Here is a 21,411-nt window from a genome sequence, read left to right on the forward strand (position 1 = left end):
TTCTGTTCTATTATAAAGTGATGAGTGAATTTTCTAACAATGTCTAGTTAATTTCCAGACAGTATCGAGTGTGTGGGAGACTCTTGCTAGAACGACTAACTGCAACCGGGATGGTTTTAATTTTGATTGCAGCGTATTGGCCTCGGGGTGACAGCACGGCTTCGTCGCTGTTTGGCGGAATGCCAGGCGGATATGGGCTCGGGGCCCACCATTTGCCATCGGCTTACGCCATCCTGGGCCGAGGTGGCTCTGCTCCTGGTTTTGGGGCCCACACACCGGCCTCGGCGCCACCGCCACCCCCTTACTCCCACAGCAGTCTTGGAACCCTGAGCGTGGCCGCCAGTCAAGCTGCGAGTTTAGGTAAATATTCCATTTTCCATTTTCAGCTTCTCAGATCCTTTAAAACTCACAAAAACTAGCGACTGTCATGGGTTTGCCTCAATTGGACACTTTGAAATTCTAAAACGCTTCAGAAGTGAATTATCAAAGACTTAGAGACTAGTCTTGGTGACTAGGAGATGAAGGTTCGTTAATTAGGAATTCGTGGCGAATGGTTGCAGGTATAAATTCCGCTAGCGCAGCATGGTGGACGATGGCCTCGCACCTGGCGGCGCAGGACTACCTCGCGAGGCTACAAGGAGCGGCAGGACTTCCCGGATTTCCGCCTGGCGCCGAGAGCCTCCTGCCACCCTACCCTGCCTCGCTACTTAACCCCCCGTCCTTCTCATCTCACAAGTCCAGTAAGTGTAAGTATCGAACGTTTATTCTACAGTTATCCTCCTATGCTTCCAGCTGATTCTTCTGATCATCTAGCCATCAAGAAGGTGCCTCGAATATGAATTTCATGTTAAATTAATTAATCAGGGTTCTATTACAATTAACAAAGAGACGCTTAAACCGAGGAGATTTCCTTCCTAAGATTGTCCTCCACTTGTAGCCAAATTTATACTGCTCAACTGTGAAGAAAAACAGTATCCACTAAAAATACTTTACTCCCATTTTGCATTGAAACAACATGCAAAATGTTCAGAATTATCCAAAGATGCAAGAAATTTCATATTTTTCTGTAGTTACTGCCTTTCCCCATAGTTGGGCAGTGTATGTCTGTTTCAAGTATTCTCCTCCAAGTAGCAAATAAAAAATCGGCCGTTTTGTTGACCCTAAAGCTAAGTCAAGCAAAAGTCACAAGACGCCAGCGAACAGCAGCAGTTCGACGACGCCTAGCATGACGAGCAGCAGTTTACCAGTGTCGACTCAAGCACCGGTCACGTCCTCCCACCACAATAGTTCAGCGGCCAGCAGCACGCCGAATTCGCAAACGAACGTTGTCAGGTACGAGTGTGCTTCCCTCGTTAAATCAATTTCCGTTTCCCCGCCCCATTATTTTTAACAGACGACGCGCACTTACGTTTTCCCTTTAATTGTTTTTCCACGCTCGCCGGTGTACCCGCAGTTCTGCGAAAGAGGGCAGGTGAGAGAGATCGTTAAGAATGGAAAAAAATGAATAAAATACCTAAATACCGTATGGGAACGGAAGAGATGCTCGTGCGATCGATTTTTGCTCCGCATTCGACGGCTGCCTTCGCACAGCGTTCACGAACGCGTAATTTCGTTGTTACGTCTGTTTAATGGCTCTCAACTTCGCGGTACTTCAAACAATTCAGCGTTTACGTGGATACTGGCTACGCGGAATTAAATATTCCACGCGGGAAATTGAAAATTGTGCGGAAACAGCGCCACGAGCAGGCTCCGGCGTCTAAATAGTCTTCGTCAACCCTTTGTGGAGATTTTTGCCAGTGGTGAACGATAGAAGTGCACGGTTATAGTCACGCACCTATTGTAGTCTTGTTACGTTCCCCAAGTGGGGAACGCATTTTTGTACAACTTGTTTGGTCACTTTTATTTCTATGAAACGAGATTGTCTATCGCCGTGCAAATAGGTTCACCCTCATTCGGTAAACGTAACTATAACCAGCAACCATTATTCTAACCACTGTACTATGGTTTTTTAACCCTTAGTATAGCAAGGTGGAGTCATTCAAGGACCCCAACACTATTTCTTCTCTTTTCTTTTACTATTCTATTTTATATCTTTCACCGATTTCACCTTGATATAAGGGTTAATAAATTTCATAGAGGGTTGATGGCAAAGCGTGGATCTCTACAGAATATTTAGATCATCGGTCCACTTCAATTTCACTTACACCCAAGTCAGCAGAACCAACTGAATTCTATTTTATCCAGCGATCCTAGCAGTATATTGGGAGGTGTTCGACTGCCTCCCGACACGGAGATCATCAAGTACACATCGAGCATAGTCGGTCCGAAGGTTCCTGGGACGACGAACCGCGGCAGGAAGAAGACCATATCCTTGGACACGCCGAGCGTAAGCGTGCACCCGCCGCCTGTACCTGCTCTTTCCGCTCATCAGACGAACACGACGACGTCGTCGCTGATGATGGAGCCGAGAAAGTACAACCGCACAGGGGTAAATTGCGCCTTCGTATATAATTTCGAGCTGATTTGAATGTTACTTTAACGCCGCTGGTACTTTCAGACCGAGTCGAACGACTATAGGGAGCCTGTGGATCGCGTGGAGGTGATCAAACTTCCGGCGCACTCGACCAACGGTTCCGTTTTATCCGCGCCTACGTCCTATACCACCACCAACGCGAACAACTCGAACGATTCAGATGCGCCGCTGAATCTCTCCCTGAAACCGGCGACCACGAGCAGTAACTCGCCGATTTCTGGTAGCCAGCCGCTCAGCCAGCTCAGTAATTTAAGTCAGTCGCTGCTTGCCTCCGATCGAACGTGTAAGTGTATTCATTATTGCCTTGGGATGTCAAATATAGGTGGAAATGAAGTGACTAATGGTCGTATTCCTTTAAAGGAATACAGGAGGAGGAGTCCATTTCTTTTTGTGTCATTTAATACACTTTGGCTCTGAAGTCGAGGCACAAAATTTTCCTAAAAATATCTATCCCATATCGAGTGCTCTTTCAAAGAAAAACGATTTTCTAAATGACAGCGAGACGAAAGCCTGGGCCGAAGCCCCGAAGGGTGCCCCAGAACTCGGTGCCCGTGCCAGCGTCGCCTAGTCCATCATTGGCGCAGCTGTTCGCTGCAGCAGACTCGCCGCAGAGGCCGAGCAGCGGAAGCGAGGAGAGCGAAAGCGCGAGCACAACTCATCACAAAGACGGTCGGCCGAGGAACCTGGGCCGTGGCGTGTCCAAGCCGAAGAAGAACACTGTCGCCTCGTTGCTGGCTCAGAGCAGAGCCTTGGGAATCAAGCCTACGCCTAGCTTGGATCCCAACGTGCCATTGTCTCATCAGGTCTCGCTGCTGAGGTCGAACATTCTGGCTGCACAGCTGCACGCCACTGCAACAGGCCAGGGTGACGACAAGAATCAGGTAAACAATCTTAAACTAAAAAAAAGTCCTTCTGCCCACGCATTATTTTCATTTATCTTTTTAAATCTTATTTACGTATCCCGAGATCTTCCTCTTCAGTTTCTTCTGATTTCATTTTGGAAAGATTTAGTTCGTTTATCGCGATAGGTGCCAGAGGAGACTAGCAGATGCAACCAGTCGTCGATCGCTTTGTTTTTTTTTTTCACTTATGATTTCGCACTAAAACCATGCTCCCTATATAGCGGTCTTTGCAGGAGAAGATGAAGAACAAGCTGCTGGAGGTGTCCGGCGAGGAGAGCAACATGGACGTGACCAGCGAGAGTGGCAGTAACACAGACGTCGTGACGGACACCGACGACGATAACACCGATGGCGTGTCCAGCGCGAAGAGGAGAAAGGTGAAGCCAAGTGAAAGGGACCTCCAGGTCCCTTTGGAGCGAGGCTGGAAACGAGAGACTGTCATCAAGGGACTGGGCAAGTCGGGAGTGATAAAGGGTGACGTGTCTTACTATAGCCCTTGCGGGAAGACGTTCAGGAGCAGTCCTGATCTGGCAAAGGTTGGTCTATGTCATTCAGTAGCCTAACTCCTTCTTTTTAGCCCTCGAACGATGCAGATCACGGTTCGAGTTCTAAGATCTAACGCGCGAGATATCTATGTTTCAGTTCTTGGAGCTACAGAATCCACCTGAGTTGACCACTGCGAACTTCTCGTTTTCCTCGCGTCCATTGGTGGGAGAGTTCCTGCAGCCGACGATGGGCCTCGCGGAGGCTGAGTTCGTTAGGCTGGGCGCCCATGAAGTGGCTAGAAGGCTGGAGGAGCTCAGGGCCGCGGGAGGTTTCAGGGATGTAAGGGCGAACAATCAGTACGAGAGAGAGAAGCTTGCGTATGCGAAGAAGCTGGCGAAGGAGGAAGCGCAGCGGCACAAGGAGCAGGCTAGGTGAGTTAAATAATCGAAAACTTCATATTTATATAGTCCACCAAAAGAATACTAATTCAGATCTATGTTGAGAACATTAGTACGACTTTCACATAATTATTGAGAAAGGAGAATAGAAAAATAGTGAGGAGAATTTATGACCACTAAGATCTAGGATTTAGAGTCTAGAGAGATCCCATAGAAGTAGAAGTATCGTCAGAAATCATTGCTAAGATTGCCCTGACCCATATATGGGTCATGGAACTGTGAACGTGTTAATACACTTAACTGGAAGAGATAGTAGAGTTGAAGGAGGAGTTTGTGTTACATGTGTAAGTATGGTTTATGTTCTTCTTATTGTAGATTGATCAAGGAGCAGGAGAAGACTGAGCGACAGGAGGCGGTGAGACGAGAGAGGGAGATTCGAAACCAGCAGCTGCTCGAGGTAAGTTGACGCTCTTGACCACGGTGCCTCTTCCTTTTCCACGTTTTGTCTCGATTCTCGTTGTTTCATTCACAAGGAGTCTGTTCTCTTACTCTATTTGGGATACCTTTTACTACGTTTTTTGTATTTTGTCCACCTGTCGTGCGTGTCGCATGCTCTCTGTGTGTGTCGTATTTATATTATACATATACATATATATATTTATATCTATATACGTATATATTATATATACATAAATCTATTTGTACATTATTATATATACATATTCCTCCAGTGGATATTCTTGTAACCAAATACTTTTGTATACTCGCATATGAATCCTCGAGCTTCCCCATTTACGATCCGACCAACCAACCCCTGAAATATCCCAGGACACACGAAAACCACCCTGCCCTATAGACATTCGCTAGCAATAGTGACAGGAGAACCCAAGCATGTCCTCCTACAATCTCTTTCTCCGAGGTGACACCCCTACGGACAAACCTCCGGAACCCGTTATCTTTTGATTTTTCGTTTATTCCAAGTTCGCTCTTTTTGTTATTTCCTCAGTGAGTCGAACGTGTCGAACTGCTCATTTTATTCTGGTCCAACATCTAGATACAATCTACCTAAAATCATAGGATAATCTGGTCAGTTATAATATTATGGTTTTGTCAAATGGCCACTAATGCCTCTGTGGCAGAATTTTAAAGAGATAAAAAAGACTTCAAAAAGGAGGAAGAATGAAAGAGAAAAAATTTTAATGGAAGTCTTTTTACGTATTTCTTTTTTGCAACGTACTCATTAGTCGCCATTCGATATCCTAAAGTTTTTATTGGCCCTCAGATTATCTTGTATTATTGATGTATTGAGCCATAATGAAATGAAGCGTCTGTACGTCTTAGTAATTTTCGGAAGATCGTTTTGTGGCTGCATATCTCGCTTCCTGGGTCCTCCACTTGGCGAAAATTGACGGGCCGAGGGAGGACCCTATGAATCTTCGGTTTCTCGAACCGACAGGATGAACCGTGCGGCTTTTGTTAGACAGTGAGAGTACCATAGCGATGAGAAGATCGAGATTTCCATGAGTCGATGCTTCTGAACTTTAGAAATTCAATTCTAAATTCGTTGAACTATACAATCTTGTATATTTATCTGTATGGCATCGACATCATCTGGTCTCGACGTTCTCACTAGAGAATAGTGTCCACCTAACGACAGTCAAAATTTGTTGCTCGAAGTCTGTATAGTGTCGTGTGATCTCGATGCATAGCTCCCGATGCTTTTAATGTGCGCTGTAGAGGAGTCTCAGAGTAACGATTTTGACGTGGCATAATCCTCTAGGCCTGATTTCATAGATAGACAAGGCGAATGATCGTGTAACGTTAGATTAATCGATTAAAAGATGATTAGATACTTCTTAACGAACAGGTGTCGTGCTCCTTGCATTTTGATAAAAAACTCACTTTAGACCGTGTGATTTCCGATCTTCCTCCACGACAAAAACAAATCACATGCTCACATTTGAAGTACTCGAAGGTTCTAGCAGAAGACGTATCACTGTGCACGAGTAAATGAATCGGAGTGCACGGTCTCGAAAGCCCTTTGCCCAGAAAATTTCTCGTCGCGTTTATCGACGTCGAAAGACGCCAACGAAGTTTTTCCCGGTCGTTGAGCACCGCGAAAGGGAAATTCGTCGGTGGAGAAATCAGTTTGACGAGCTCGTAAATTGAAAGTCGACTCCTGCACGAGAAATATTCTCGAAGCAAGGCGGCAATCCCGACGAATAGTAGTCTGCGCGAGTGTAGAAACTTTTTAGATAGTCCATCCGTTGTGATAGTTGCCCAAAATATACCCGATCGAATTCCCTTCGCTCCGAGCGACAAACACCCAACTAGCCCTTCTTCGATCACTGTCACTCATTCGCTCATTCATCCCTTCGCCATTCACTCTCGCATCCACCTTCACACGCACTGAACATCACACGTGTGCCCTCTTCCTCAAAGAAACATACACGCAACACAAGCTGTGAGAGAGAGGTGTTAAAGGAAAGAACGTCAGCCGATAAGACGATGCTCGAACGTAGACGTAACTGGGGTTGACTACCACGCGACATAGGGATGCCCAGTTGACCGATAATCGATCCAGATCGATCCTCTGCCTCCATGGATTAACATATCCCTAGAGAAAGATTCTAAATTAGCGTCTCGATTCGCTGAAAGTGTCCGAACACGCACAACACGGAAACAAGTCTCTTCTGATCACAGCCATTCGTGCCCCGTTAGTTTGTTCTCTTGCAACTTTCAGTTCGTTGCGAAGCTTGAAAAAGGCTCAGCCTATCCTCTTCACAGAGAGACCACGCTACCAACCCAACCACCACCATCACCACCACTACCACCTACTACTAGTAGCAGTCACCCTCGCTCTAAACGACACGCTAAGGTCCTCCTCGAACGAAGGAGAGACCGTCGGGGAGAGCGAACGGTGTCGCGCGTCCCGACACGAAACGAATCGTCGATTAACACGATCGATTATTGGGCATCCCTAAACGTACAAACGCAGGGTCGAAAGCGGCTAGCGTTCACGATCAAGCAGAAAATGAAGATCATCCAAGAGATCGAACGCGGTAAGAGCAAGAGCGACGTGGCGCGCGAGCTGGGTCTGGCTAGCAGCACGGTGGCCACCATCTGGAAGAATCGTGAGAGCATCGCCGAGAGCTGGAGGAACCGCGACATGATGCAACACGCCGACCCCGAGGACGCGATCGCGAAAAAGTCCTGCCTATCCTCCACATCCTCGAGCGTCTTGGCCTCGGTCACCTCGCTGGCGGCGAACAACACGGTGCTGACCACTGGCACCACCACCACCAGCACCACCGCCACTCTGCCTGCGGTCGTCCTGCCACCGCCGCAGGTCCAGGTGGTGCCACCCCCGCCGCCGCCGCCCCTACCGTTGTCGACCGCCTCGACGACCGTCGTCTCGTCCTCGCCGTTGCCGCTGACGTCCCAGTCGCAACCGACGCAGCCCTCCACGCCAACCTCCAGCACCACGTCCACAGGCACCACCACCACCAACGCCAGCATGGACAATACCCAGCAGGCCCAGACCCAGACGCAAAGTCAGGAGCTTCTGGAGGTAAGCTGTCGTATGACGCCTCCCGAAAACCAACCCCCATCGATCTCTCCATCCCTAGTTCCGTGCTCGCGAGCTGGACCCGAGACGAGCCCTCCTATCGGAGTCGTCTAACCATCCCTGATGGACGGGATTCGTGGGAACAAGGGGATGTTCTTTGAACGACGAACCTGGAGAGTCAGTCTCTCCTGGCCGTCCTCCGAAGAATTCGCTCTCAGCGGCTCCGACACTTCACTATTCTTTCTACGAATCCTGCCTCCATTAGCTCTCTGCAATCCTCTTTCATTGATCTCGAGGGATTCAGAATCCTCTCCTTAACTCTGCGATCCTTCGATTCGCGAGCAACCTCCCACGCATCGTCATTAAAAACCTCATCGACCTCATGTTCACTAACGCTGACATCCCCCCCTGCGATCGGCCCCCCTTCCTTTCTTCCGATTTCACGAGGACTCGCGCGAAGGACCTTCCGAGGTAAGATGAATTGCCTGGTTTTCTATGTCGTCCTCCTTCTTTGTAACCGAGATACCTCCCCCGCCCTCGAACTCTGCTCCTCCGTCATAACACCCACCCCCCATCGGTAGATTAAGTTTCACTGTGACCGCCAGAGGTAAGATATTACTCGTTTTTATCATGTATATTGTGACCATATATCGATTATCGACATCGTCATTCTACATCAGCCACCTGTACCTTTTGTCGTCGGTATCTGTCCTCCTCTTTATTTCATTTCTTTCCGCGCCGCGCGCTCTCCCCTCCCGCCGCGCGTCTACCATTTATTTTCTGTCGCAAGTTCGCCCCTAGGCTCTCTCCGCTTCTCTTTCGTTTTCCTCCTCGTAGCGTTCTGCATTCTACACGGGACGATCTGTCGAACGAATCGGTTCCACGCCACTCTCACGCATTCCTTCTGTCACGAGGACACGCGCAGTTCATTGGAGATTACCGTGCACGCTTTTCGACTGACCCCAGTTTAAGAGGGTAGAAGCTTCCGCGCTGCGCAAAGTAAAAAGTGCTTTCACTCGGGATAGATGGAATCTACACGTCGTCAATTTCTTATCGGGCCATCAAATTTTACGTTCCTCGAAACGTCGAGGGTCCTTACAGCGTCGCGTGCGTTCGGGATGTCCGTGGAAGTTTTTCTGGAAACTACCTCTTGATCGAAGGCGCCTCGTGGAAACTTTTTAACGGGGTAGAAGCGCGGTAGTTTGTGCACCGAGCTGTTCGCCACGTAAATAGCCGCCCACGACCCTTTGGGTGGTAAAATTCGACTGGAAGCTCTGTAGTTCTACTTATTAAGCATATTCATGGAACGCCTATAAGCGTTTAACGCAGGTTCCTGCTGACCGTTTAAACGCGTATATGCGTCCACAGCACTCAAAGGGTTAATATCGGCGTGGAGTAACGATCGAACGAGAAAGGACACACAACACACGTATCGCCACGCATATTTAGACACGCACACACTGTGCTTTCGTAGGACCGAATGGGTGATCCCTGACGCGGGCCAAATTGACTCTGTTTTCTTCAAAACGCAATGAACGCTGTGACAGTGACGCCGGAGATGATCGAGTCTACAGGGAGGTTCATTTATCGAGAGACTCTGTTAAAGAAATCGTCTGGCAGGGGACACACTTCTTTTGGAAAATAAATGGACCACCCAGAACGAGCTTGTCCCATGCTGTCCACGTCAAAATATTTATTCTACTGATACACGTAAAAATTGTATTAAAAAACAGGGAAAAAGGGTAACAGAATTATTGCTTTTTATACACCTGTAAACCTATCAAGCAATTTGGATTCATAGCGAATACGTTGACGCATTTTGACGTGACCAGTGAATCGTTTAAAACGATTAGCTCTGGAATTGCGGTTACAGGCTTACAATACGATTTGCGTTTCGAAAATGGAGCTCGATTTGGATCGAACGATACAGAGGCCATTAGCCTGTCGTGGATACCATTTCCTTCCCAAATTTTTCGATTCTACGGCAGTAGAATGGGAGAAAATTTCGGAGAATTGAGAGCATCGAGGCTAAGGGCTGAAACATTCTTCCATCGCAGAATCTGTCTCCAATCGGTCTCCGATATTATATCGACTGTCGTGCAACGCTATCCTGTGCTTCTCCTGTCACTATACAAGAATAACAGCTAGCTATTACGATTATCCAGCATGCCGTATTCTTTTCTCTGAATGATTGCGTGCCACTGCCGATTGATCGAGCTGGCAGCGCTGATAGAATCGACCGTGCGTCGAGTCGCTTTCTTTTCGTTTTTTTTTCTCTCCATGCTATCCTTTTTTCCGTTCTTCGTCGACCGAGATATCGAGGAAACGCTGTCCCCCGCGTGTAATCGCACGTGTACTTTTACTCTACTCGATTAATCGTTCCGCTCTGTTATAATTATGGCCTCTCTTTTATTATCGTTGCGATAGGATTATTACACACTTGACGCCGGCCTGCAATAACGTGTAACAGCTGTTTAAAGACTGAACATTTCCTACAGGCTACCACCACGGTGCCATTAACACGACTATGGTCAGCTTCAGCGATTAATATTTAATAACACCGATTATATTATATAATATGTGCATACGTAAGGCGAGTATATCTGCTTGGCTCCTGCATGCGCTCTTTGATTATTCTCTCTTTTTCCACAACTTATTTCTGTCGTTTCTCTTCCACTTTCTACTGATCGCTTCTTTTTATCATTATACGTAACTTCGATCACTATATCTTTCAACTTTTTTCTTGTATAAAATGGTGGTGGTTTATATATATACATATTTATATATACACATATATATATATTTCTCTATCTCTCTTTCTATATATATATATATATACATACATATATTTCATAAGTATTTCTCTCTCTCTCTCTCTCTCTTTCTCTCGTAGTTGGTGAGCTTTTGGTTTTCACTCACGAATCTCTGGCTCCTGTTTCTGTTTCTCGATCGAGATCCGTCGGTTTTCCACGAACGCGGGATCTGCTTGACTACTGTTTCTTTTTCCCATACGTTATGTATATTACCACGTTGTTTTATCACCGAGGTTTCTCACCACAGCATGCCCAATATTTTGCCTATGTCTAGTCCAAGGGGTGTACAGGGTGGGAACGTTTGAAATTATTCGAATCTCTGTGTGTATACTCCTCGATCAATATTAATCCGATCGAATTGCCCATTAACAGGTTTCTCTTGTTGAACTTTATCAATCTTCCAGCAATGAGATTCGGTTTTCAATTAGCTCCATTTCTTTTCAAGGAAATACCCCGACATGCAACCAGATCCCCTTTTGTTTCTAAAGAAAATCCATCAGTCGTTTCGCGGGTTCTCAATTAAACAGTCTAAAATCGATCAAACCGATCTGGCACGCGGAATTAGGCTTAGTTGCCCTAGAATAGACGCTTAATCCCTGACACAAACTGCTACATAGACGCGTCTACTTGTACACGTTGCCTTCGAATCGCGTGAACACCAAGAAATCGGATTCCCCGCGGTGAACCTGAACGTGCTGGAACAAATCGGGATTACGGTGTCGAGGTAGATCATAGAGATGAAAATTTTACGATCTACACGGTCCGTATTGGTAGCGAAATGCTGTAAAGGAATAAAATGCCTTAGGAGAAACGAGAAAACATCGCGAAATCTTCCACCAGTATTTTTCTTCTTATATTTTTTTTTCTTGCGATTAAAAAGTCGAAGAATCCTTAGAGATATCCTTTAGAGATAGAGATAGAAATCTTTCAAATACCCATAGTAGACCGAATGATTAGCAATTGGGGAAAAAAAAAAAAACAGAAATTCATTGCCTAAGCTTGATTAATTTGAAAATAAAAACGGATGTATGCGAGTGACGTGTGTATGGCATGTGCGCAGGCCCGGAAAAAACGGCAGGAAGAGGTGGAGAAGATACGACTGGAAGAGCAACAACGGAAGCAACAGGTAATCCTAAAATCGTTGTTACTTGTTACACGCACCCCCCGATTCCCCTCTGCGATCATCGTTCTACCGTCTCCATTTTACGTTCTTCTACCCCTTCCATCCTCTCGTTGAAAAATAAAAATCTCCAACGCATCCTTTTAAATGTTATTTAACGATAAATTGATTTTCGACTCGTTACACAATTCGCGCTCCCCTGACGCGAATTAATGGCGTTTCCGCGGGTAAATCGCTCGCAAGGGATCCTCCATGGCTTTTGTCTCAATGATTTTGTATCGAATTTTCGAATAGATTTTGCAGATTTTTTGCTCGGTGTTTTTTGCATTCGCCGCTCTGTCACTCTGCTACAGTAGAACATCGATATTTGTGAGAATTTGGGCTGCAAATATGCGGAAGTATTGCAAACTTGTATAGTTTGTTCATTTGAAAAATATTTGTGCGCAAATATCGAGGTTGAACTGTGATTTTGTTGGTCGTGGAATTTTGTTGTATCAGTTATCAGCAGTTTTGTATTGATTAATTTCTGATTTCCCAGGAACGAGAGCTAAAGAGGCAGCAGGCGGTGATGCTGAAGGAACAGGTGAGTCTAATCGTATGGATCATGGATCCTCGCGGATCGTGTCGCTGCTGTAGATTAGAAAAGGTGTGCGTGTGTGTGTTATCCGTAGAAATTAGCTTTCGTTTCCATTATCTCCATCGCTTTCGTTCATTTTGTTTCTCGTACTAATCTACGCGGTATTATCATAAATTATATCAGCTGATTACCTTTCATTTCTTTTCGGTAGAATATTCATTACCTGTCTCTTTTTTACTCTCAAATGATCATTAACTTGTTCATTAACTCAACGCTGTTCTCTTCTGTTGATTTTATATTTATAAAATTGCATTGCGAAAACAAAGCTGTACGACGGTGAGGAGATCGTGATATTACCTCTAGACCTTCCGTATCTTTCATTTCAACCACTTTTTTATACTGTTTTAATAGACTTGCTCTATTAGACGTCTGCTTCTCGTTTAGTTTGTGGTAAACCTGTTTACAATTACGATGGTAGATTTCGTGCTCCACGTTTGTCAAGGAAAACCGATTCGATTTGTCGTGTCAGCTTGCCTTTCAGGCAGCAATAGAGAATATCTCTTCGACGCCTGAAAAATTTCATTGCCACCTAAACGCGAGTCGTAATCGCGCAAACTTTACATCGGAAACCGAAATCATCTCCGAACTGCTATCTCGCAAATTTCATCGATCCATCGTTAAACTAACAGAGGACATAAAAGATAGACGAAAAATTGGCCGCGTCGAGACGTGGTAAAACGATATCGTAAAAGACGCGAGAGTCCAATCATTCCTTTTTATTCCTCGAAAAGTTGCAGTCGTAGAAAGGCAGTCAAGCAAAAGCGGAATAGTCGGGGTTCCATCGTAACTTTTCAATCTCTGTAACGTCCTTTATTCTCACGACGCGGTTCGGTATAGTCGGCATTGTAAAAAGAGAGCGAGAAGTACTGTTAGTCTGAGCGTAGAGGAGTAGTTTGAGCACTGGTGGACTGTGGATGTGTTTTGTGCCGCAGATGTACATGCAGGAGCTCACCAAGCAGCGCGAGATGCTCTACACCGTCGAGCTGGTATGTCTCATACCCAATCTAGTTTAATAAGACGATTACCTACCACTAAACGAATCGATATTCGCTGGCTTTAAACTCGTCACCAACCACTATGCCATCATTGTCGATCGGTCAGCTGATTCTCGATCGACTGAATCCTAATTCGTAACAAACATCTTTTCGATAATGATTAATCGACTCCCTTTAACCATTAGTCAACATAAAAGACTTAATCGATCGACTGACACTTTGGCTACTATTTCAAATTAAATCACTGTGCACGATCTCATTAGAACGTTCAATAATAACTGAGCAGCTCATTAGCCAAAATTCGATTATCTCCACAAAATAAAATCATATATTTTAAACATAAAAAATGTAGCATCAATCAAGTGCTTTGACTGTAAAACTTGGAAAAATTCTAAAAGTGGAATTAATCACTTTGGCTTATAAACAGCTCAAACAGTCATGGTATGTCATGACAGTCATTAATTTAGACAATCGACAACGAGAAAGTAACTTGGATGGCGAGTTTAAAGTCGAACTATGTTCAAGTTTCTATTTGAGACTAATCTGCACCCATTTTCAAAGTCGTCGATTTCTCGTGGACGAAGATTCACCACGAGCGATCGACGAAAGAACGATTAACATTCGCTTGTCCAAATGTCCACATTCACTAACCAGTACCACGACGACTACGTTAACACGTATCGCGATCATTCGCACAGTAGGCGCATCCCGTCGCTTTGATCACTTCGACATCGGTACAAGGCTGATCAGGGTACACCTCGCCTGAATCAAACGTCTGAGAAGGGAATAGTGTTCATTGATCGTCGCTTGAACGAAAAGAACAGACGGTGCGCGAGGAACGATCGGTGTTAGATGAAACATTGAAAGGGAGTGTGGTTGGGGGTAACAGTTGCACGGTGTTCATGAACAAAAGAGGACCCATTTGCCGAGCCAAGTTTTGCGATGCATCCGTGTACACACCATTGTCATGCGTAGCTTCTCTGAAAACAGTGTACTGTATTTCCTCGTTACAGCCTCGTTGCTATATTCACTGTGGCTTGAAATGAATTAGAGTAAAAGAGCTTTATTCGTGAGCACTGTAACCCTATAAACTCGTTAACAATCAATGAGCCTAGATCGAGGAAACACTGTACCTTGGGTCGGTTGTAGAGTTTGTTGTAGACCGTGCGTGCCAAAGTTGTGCTTTCCACCGAACGGAATTTACGAGATCCTTCTGCATGAATGTCCAGCTCCTTTTGTTCCTGCGATTCCTTTTAACCCTGTCGTTGGGTGTCCTAGGAGAGGGAGAGAAGGAGGCAACACATGGCGCTGGTACGAGCCCTTGAGAATCGTCGAAAAATGGAGGAAAGAGAGAAAAAGCGACTGGAGGCGAGGGCTGAGAGGATAGCAACGAAGGAAAAACGCGCTGAGCAGAGGAAGATGGAGATGGAGTTGATCGAGCAGATTAGGAAACCTGTGGAGGATATGGAACTGACAGGTACGGCTTCCAGGACTCCTCAATGGAAGACGGAGACCTTCTACAATTCGTTATTCTTCGATTTCAGATCACAGACCACTCCCAGAGCTGAAACGACTGCAAGGACTCAAGCTCTCTGGTCAGGCGTTCGCGGACATTGTCATGGTGTTCGAGTTTCTGCATAATTTCGGGGAAACATTGGGCTTTGGTGAGTCTCTATCACCTTCCTAATGTATCACCCTCAACTTACCTCTATCCACAATAATCACAATTGCTTCTTTTCAATTCTCCAGACATGGACTCCCTGCCAAGTCTAAAGAGTCTTCAGCTAGCGCTACTCAACGATGAGGAGGCAGAGGAGGAGTTGCTCTCGGTGATGACGCACCTTCTGGTCTGTGCTATCGAGGACCCAGGTATCCCTCAGCCAGCCAGACACACCACAGGACTCGGACAAAGTCTGCGACAGGCTGACATCACGCACGCCAACATCAGCGAGGTTTTGCGAATTTACCTTTACGCTAATGCGACTGGAGAAGTGAAAGCTCTTACTGGTGTCTGCCTCGAGCGAGAACGCGACAAGAAGTTCGCTGACCATCATCAGAACGGTGGAGATTACGCTTCGACTTGCTCAGGAAAGAACGCCCAGTTCTATGAACATCTGCATAATAACGAGACGTGGAGAATGTCCGAGAGACTGAGGGACAAGCCTTTCCTGGCTCTGAATCCGACGCACAAGGCGCAGATGCTTGCGTTCCTCTGCAACGAGCTGCTACAGAACAAGGCTGTGATCAGGCAGATTGAGGGGAGCTTGGAGACAGTTGCTCAGCTGAGGAAAGAGAGATTTGTTTTGGATACTAAGATTAGAAAGTGAGTAGCTTTTTAGGTAGTAGATTATTGGTAGAAGAGAGGTGTTTTTCATTGATATTTCTTTATATTTGCAGATTGAGACAGCTGCACAGTAGAAAGGTGCGAATGGAAGCTGTTGGCGTGATAGTGAATAAAACTGGCGACACGATTACTATAGAAAAGAAAGAAGTTGACGAGGAAGGTAATACAACGTCTACAGCAGTGGGAACGACACCCACTCCTGATGAGATCCATCACGAGGATGAGGTTGAAGACATGTCTGAAAACGAGAGCGAAGGCACTCAGCCTGAGGAGGTATGAACATTTTTTAAAGCTTATCTACTATTATAAGTTTGTATGAAATCAATCTTTAATTACTTACCTAATTTTAGGAAGAGGATAAAAACTTATCTGGCGAAGAACTGGGCAAGAAATTAGACAAGCTTTTGAAGCAGTCGGAGGAACAACTTCAGAAGTTGAACAGTTCCTCGAAACAGCTTAGAGCACACATATTCGGGCAAGACAGGTACTGGAGAAGATACTGGGAGCTAGCGTGCGCAGGTGGGATCTTCATCGAAGCTATGGAGAGTGCAGAACCAGAGATTTTAGAGCTGCAAGCTGAATTAGATGAAAAGTACAAAAATATGCCGGTGGAAGAAAAGCCTGAGACGAAGCAAGAAGACACCAAAGCTGAGAATCGGGAGAATGAAGCTCCCAACGATGTCAAGGAGGAGAAGAAATTCAACTCGACCGAGCAAGAAGACGTGAAGCCACTGATAGATAAAACGAAGAATGAGATCGAAGATGTTAATTGCAAGAAGGATTCCATGCAAAATTGTAGCTCAGAGAACTCAAACATAAAGGAGGAAAAGAAGAACGATATTGATGGCACGATGACTGACGCGAAGACCAACGTTACATCTGAGGAGATTAAACAAGAAACAGAAGTAGTCAGCATGGATGTGGATGTAAAAGTCGAAGAAACGAAAAAAGAGAATGAAGACATGGACGAAGATATGAAACCAGCAGTAAAGATGATGGAAGATAAGATTGTGGAGACTATTCCAAACGGAGACAAATACAATCATGTGAATAATCTTCACAATGGCAAGGAATTAAACGGCACATTTATTTCCAGTAAGGTTCCCTACATTTAGATCTAATGTACAATAATCTGAGGATTTATTAATAATGTTGTTCTTGTTAATAATTGCAGATAGCAGCAACGAGTCCAATTGGTTTTCGATTCTGCCACGAGAAACCTGTGACACTCCAGGACCGAGCACTAAACAGATATTCGGAATAGCTGAACCGACTGAGCTGCGAATACCAGTTTTCCCTCCACCGGCTAGCCCGAACTACGACAGGTGCGACAGTCCAGCGCCTTTGATCTTGACCCAAGATGAGGCTGCACAGCTGGAGTACCTGAAAGTGCACGGTTTGCCGCCCCCTGGCGAAGCGAAACCAGTACCAAAAGGTGAGTAACACTATCAAGGAGCTGCAATCAATCTTCAGATGTCCCACCATTGATGACTCATTCTACTGTTAACTTCTAGATCTACGATACGGTTGGTGGCGAATAACAGACGTCGACACGTTTCAAGAACTCCTGGAACACCTTCATTCTCGCGGCGTTCGCGAAAAAGAACTGAAACGAACAACGTGGGCGACAATGGAGTCCTTCTTAGCCGTCACAGGCAGAATCAACGTCGACCCTGGCAATATGTCGGCAACGGAGCTTTCAGCGACTCCCGACGAACCCGACACACCCATTCCAAAGCCGGATAACCCGGAAGTTTGGAGTGAGCAAGTTGCTTTGCGCGTCGACGCGCAGCTTCTGGAGCAAGTCGAAGCTCTCGAAGACAAAGTCGCCAATGCCAGCATGCAGGTCAAAGGCTGGAAGCTCCCTCCGCGGGCGGGAACCGAGGAGGCAGAGGAAATTGAGAAACTGAACGAGATGGAGAAGATCAGCGCGGTTGAGCAGGCACGACAAAGGTTACTGTCTTTGGAAGCAGCTATAGAAAGGAGATACTTGAAGCCACCATTGGGCGTTTGGTAATACTATAATTTTTTCATTATTTGGGTAGCTAGTAAGAATCGCCAAGTGAACTCATTGAAACATTTTGTGTCACAGTACTGGGGATCCAAATTTGGCAGCCTTGAAGGCCGAACAAGCAGCAGCCGCGAACGCAAACTCGAATAATTCGGATCAGAGCAATCAGACGCCGGTACCTCAAGAGGAAACAACCCCAAGGGGATTGAACAACTGGCGAGAGGCGACAGCTCGAGCGCATACCTCCGCTCAGCTCGCGATGGCGCTCTACATGTTGGAGGCCAGCATCGCCTGGGACAAGAGCATCATGAAGGCTGTGAGTCTAACACCAGCTAGAAACTCGGTCTGCGTCAAGCTACGAAACCGCTGCGTCTCACTCAAAGCTACCAATCAGTACAATCAGCTATTGACTACTTCTCAGGCCTCTGTGGGTATTCGCACTAACTTACTAACCGAATGATCCTTCACTTCCTGCGTAAACTCGTTTCCTTCCCGCACAGTGAACCGCAGAGAGCATATCGCTTTTATGTGGACAATTGGCAGAAGATTTTTTGAAAGTTAAACGAAATGCTCTTGATGTGGCACTCTTTCTATAACTTGCATATCGTGAAAGGTTCTTCTAAATCTAACTGAGACTTGTATGGGTGCGAATAATGCGGCAATTGTGCTATTTATCAAATGCAGATGTTGATAGGAAGCTTGAAAGCTTAGAGAGAACTTAATCGAGGATAAAAGAAAATGTTTCAGTGCATCTAAATGGTGGTTAGAGTCTAACGTAACGGTAGCATGCAACCAGAATATGCCGCTTATCGTCTACTAATTTTTTCCTTTGCTTCATATTTTTCCTTTCCGTAGAATTTCTGCTTCTATATTTATTTGCTATAACTCGTTTGTATATTATGCGCATAATGCAAGTGAAATATCTTGTTAACCTAATGCTACTTTGAACAAATTTTCCTTTGCTTAATTCGACATTAACATATCCGAATATGATGAAAAATTTGCGTTAGTTCCATTGAATCATCTTATCCTTTATGTTTCACTGGATTATATACATACATATATATTTTTTGCATAACAGTGTTACATCGATGTGATTTTTAATTTTAAGCGCTTCTTTAATGATGCTGGGATATTCAGATTTTGGTTTAGTTTTGAAGCAGTACATACTTCCTGGTTTTAAATCAGAGAGTTTCTTTTTGTTACAGAATTGTCAGTTCTGTCACAGCGGAGATAACGAGGACAAATTACTTTTGTGTGATGGCTGTGACCGCGGCTACCATACTTACTGTTTCCGTCCAAAAATGGAAAACATTCCTGATGGTGACTGGTGAGTAATCGTGCTTCGAGTATGCAGTGCATTTTGAGATATCATTTACATATAAAACCTCACAAATGTCCTTTTAGGTATTGTCACGAATGCATGAACAAAGCAACAGGGGAACGAAATTGTCTAGTATGTGGAAAGAGAGTTGGTAAAAACTTAGTCCTATGTGAACTCTGTCCTCGTGCTTATCATACCGACTGCCACAATCCTGTCATGCCAAAAGTGAGTGATATTGCCATTAGTTCGCCAGTTGACCAATTGATCAATTATTCAATCCAGCCAATGATCAATCGAACCAATTATTCAATTTATTTACGTGCACCATACTTTCAGATGCCAAGGGGAAAATGGTATTGTTCTAATTGCCACAGTAAACAACCAAAGAAGAGAAATAGTAGTCGAAGGAGTCATACCAAAGGGGGAGGCACCAGAGAGAGCGAAAGTTCTGATCATCCACCCGCTAGGTGATTACGTTAAAACCAAACCAAACATTGTCAAACCACTGGCTTAACAACGTTTCATACGATGTACAAGTAGAGAAACAAAGGCCATTAAGCCAATAATGTTCAGCGAACCGCAAACGATGAACAAGTATTTCCAATCGAATAAGAACAAAAAAAAAAAAACGCTTCAGAACGAATGAACATACATACACTGCTCTCTCATGCGATTATGTCGACTTCCATCCTCGGCCCGTGTCATACACACTCGTCGAAAATTGTTATTAGAAGGAAGTATTCATACAGGGTGTTCCACGACAGGCTAGTTCTATGATAAACGTTTCCACGTAAAAGCAATCATCGATATATAGGTTTTCCCTCGTTCGAGTATATCTTGTCAGGTTCCTTCGTAGGGACACCCTGTACTTCGCTACTGCGTGTTAACGAACACCGACTATGGGATGGGTATATTCTCAGAAAATTCGTCGTTACGGGTATACCTGCCTTCAGGCTCTATGATTGCTAGAAAAAAATACTAATAATAAAGAAACGAAAAAGATCGAGAAGGGCGAGAGAGAAATAAAGGCGAGACAAAACGAAAAGACGCAAAGAGCCAGAAAGACGAAATGTTCCATCGAGAGCAACGTACCCGTCTCAAGCAGGAAATGTAAACACTCTCGAGTATTATGCGTTCGTCCAGAAGCTTTAATGATCGGAAAATCCGCCTGCCAAAGAGAAGACTAATCGTGCAAATAATCTCTCTGTTGTTTTGCGTCGCAGTCCAACGCCATCAACGGCATCGAACACACACGTCGAGGACGTCAGTTCGTCGGAACCGGCAACCCCAACGGCCTCGCCACGGAAGGAGGGGAACAATAGGACGCTGACGAAGAAACAGCAACGAGAGCTGGCCCCTTGTAAGGTGCTACTCGAACAGTTGGAGCAACAGGACGAGGCCTGGCCGTTCCTCTTGCCGGTGAACACCAAACAGTTCCCTACCTACAAGAAAATCATTAAAACACCTATGGATCTCAGTACGATCAAGAAGAAATTGCAGGACTCCGTGTAAGTTGCACGCGTACCAACGACTAACTAATTAACTACTAACGTTCTTGCTAAAAAAAAAAAAAAAAAGTAAAAAAAATTGATTTAGAAACATACACACCCACATATGTAAAATCTAGCGAGCTGTCTGTCTGTCTGTCTCTCTCTCTCTCTCTCTAACTTCGATCGACCAATAATCGGACACAAAAACCGAACATGTTCCCAACGAGTGCTTATCGATGATACAGGTACAAGTCTCGCGATGAGTTTTGCGCCGATGTCAGACAGATGTTCATCAACTGCGAGGTATTCAACGAGGACGACAGTCCCGTGGGCAAGGCCGGCCACGGGATGCGCAGTTTCTTCGAAATGCGTTGGACCGAGATCACTGGCGCTCCACCCCCGCATCCCCAAACGCATAGCTGAGGATCGGTACGATCTCGCAACACCTGCAACAGTTTTGCCCACTTCTACTACTAGAGGTAGCGTTCCTCGGAGAGAATCACGTTCGGCGGTCGTCGAAGAGAGACTTAAAAGGCGAGATTTAATATACCCGTTTTACGTGCACGTCGGCCTCGTTCTAGCGGCCGAGTGGCTTCATTCGCCCCATTTCTTATCCTTCAAATTCGCGGGCGTCTCTCGCATTCTGACACACAAACACACACATACTTTATAAATACTCGGAATAGTTGAGGTGGCGAATGGTTCTCGAACGGCTCGTACTTCTTTTCGTAGCGACGAGACTTGAATTATGGTAAAAATTTCTCATTCGCCGGGACATTCGGATTCTATT

The 21,411-nt window shown here is 45.3% G+C and overlaps 1 protein-coding gene across 9 annotated transcripts in view; it reads left to right on the forward strand.

The window, feature by feature from the left end:
• The window catches only part of LOC143186227 (bromodomain adjacent to zinc finger domain protein 2B), a 127,933-nt gene extending 106,759 nt beyond the window's left edge, over positions 1–21,174 (forward strand). For 2 of the 9 annotated variants that reach the window (XM_076389767.1, XM_076389769.1), the window contains exons 5-30: positions 133–360; positions 561–746; positions 1,167–1,332; positions 1,454–1,471; positions 2,245–2,488; positions 2,558–2,816; positions 3,032–3,414; positions 3,657–3,971; positions 4,078–4,352; positions 4,695–4,776; positions 11,761–11,826; positions 12,359–12,403; positions 13,390–13,443; positions 14,731–14,929; positions 14,997–15,116; positions 15,202–15,775; positions 15,850–16,069; positions 16,147–16,891; positions 16,971–17,231; positions 17,311–17,809; positions 17,889–18,234; positions 19,016–19,137; positions 19,215–19,356; positions 19,468–19,598; positions 20,355–20,639; positions 20,867–21,174. In XM_076389767.1, coding sequence (XP_076245882.1) covers positions 133–360; positions 561–746; positions 1,167–1,332; positions 1,454–1,471; positions 2,245–2,488; positions 2,558–2,816; positions 3,032–3,414; positions 3,657–3,971; positions 4,078–4,352; positions 4,695–4,776; positions 11,761–11,826; positions 12,359–12,403; positions 13,390–13,443; positions 14,731–14,929; positions 14,997–15,116; positions 15,202–15,775; positions 15,850–16,069; positions 16,147–16,891; positions 16,971–17,231; positions 17,311–17,809; positions 17,889–18,234; positions 19,016–19,137; positions 19,215–19,356; positions 19,468–19,598; positions 20,355–20,639; positions 20,867–21,044 — 6,143 coding nt within the window. In that variant the 3' untranslated portion in view covers positions 21,045–21,174. The remainder of the gene's footprint in view (positions 1–132; positions 361–560; positions 747–1,166; positions 1,333–1,453; positions 1,472–2,244; positions 2,489–2,557; positions 2,817–3,031; positions 3,415–3,656; positions 3,972–4,077; positions 4,353–4,694; positions 4,777–11,760; positions 11,827–12,358; positions 12,404–13,389; positions 13,444–14,730; positions 14,930–14,996; positions 15,117–15,201; positions 15,776–15,849; positions 16,070–16,146; positions 16,892–16,970; positions 17,232–17,310; positions 17,810–17,888; positions 18,235–19,015; positions 19,138–19,214; positions 19,357–19,467; positions 19,599–20,354; positions 20,640–20,866) is intronic. The other 7 variants (XM_076389774.1, XM_076389770.1, XM_076389772.1 and 4 more) reach the window with 7 other exon arrangements.
• The last annotated feature ends 237 nt before the right edge of the window (positions 21,175–21,411 follow it).

This window comes from Calliopsis andreniformis, chromosome 12 (genome assembly GCF_051401765.1).
Source record: "Calliopsis andreniformis isolate RMS-2024a chromosome 12, iyCalAndr_principal, whole genome shotgun sequence".
Classification (NCBI taxonomy): Eukaryota; Metazoa; Arthropoda; class Insecta; order Hymenoptera; family Andrenidae; genus Calliopsis; species Calliopsis andreniformis.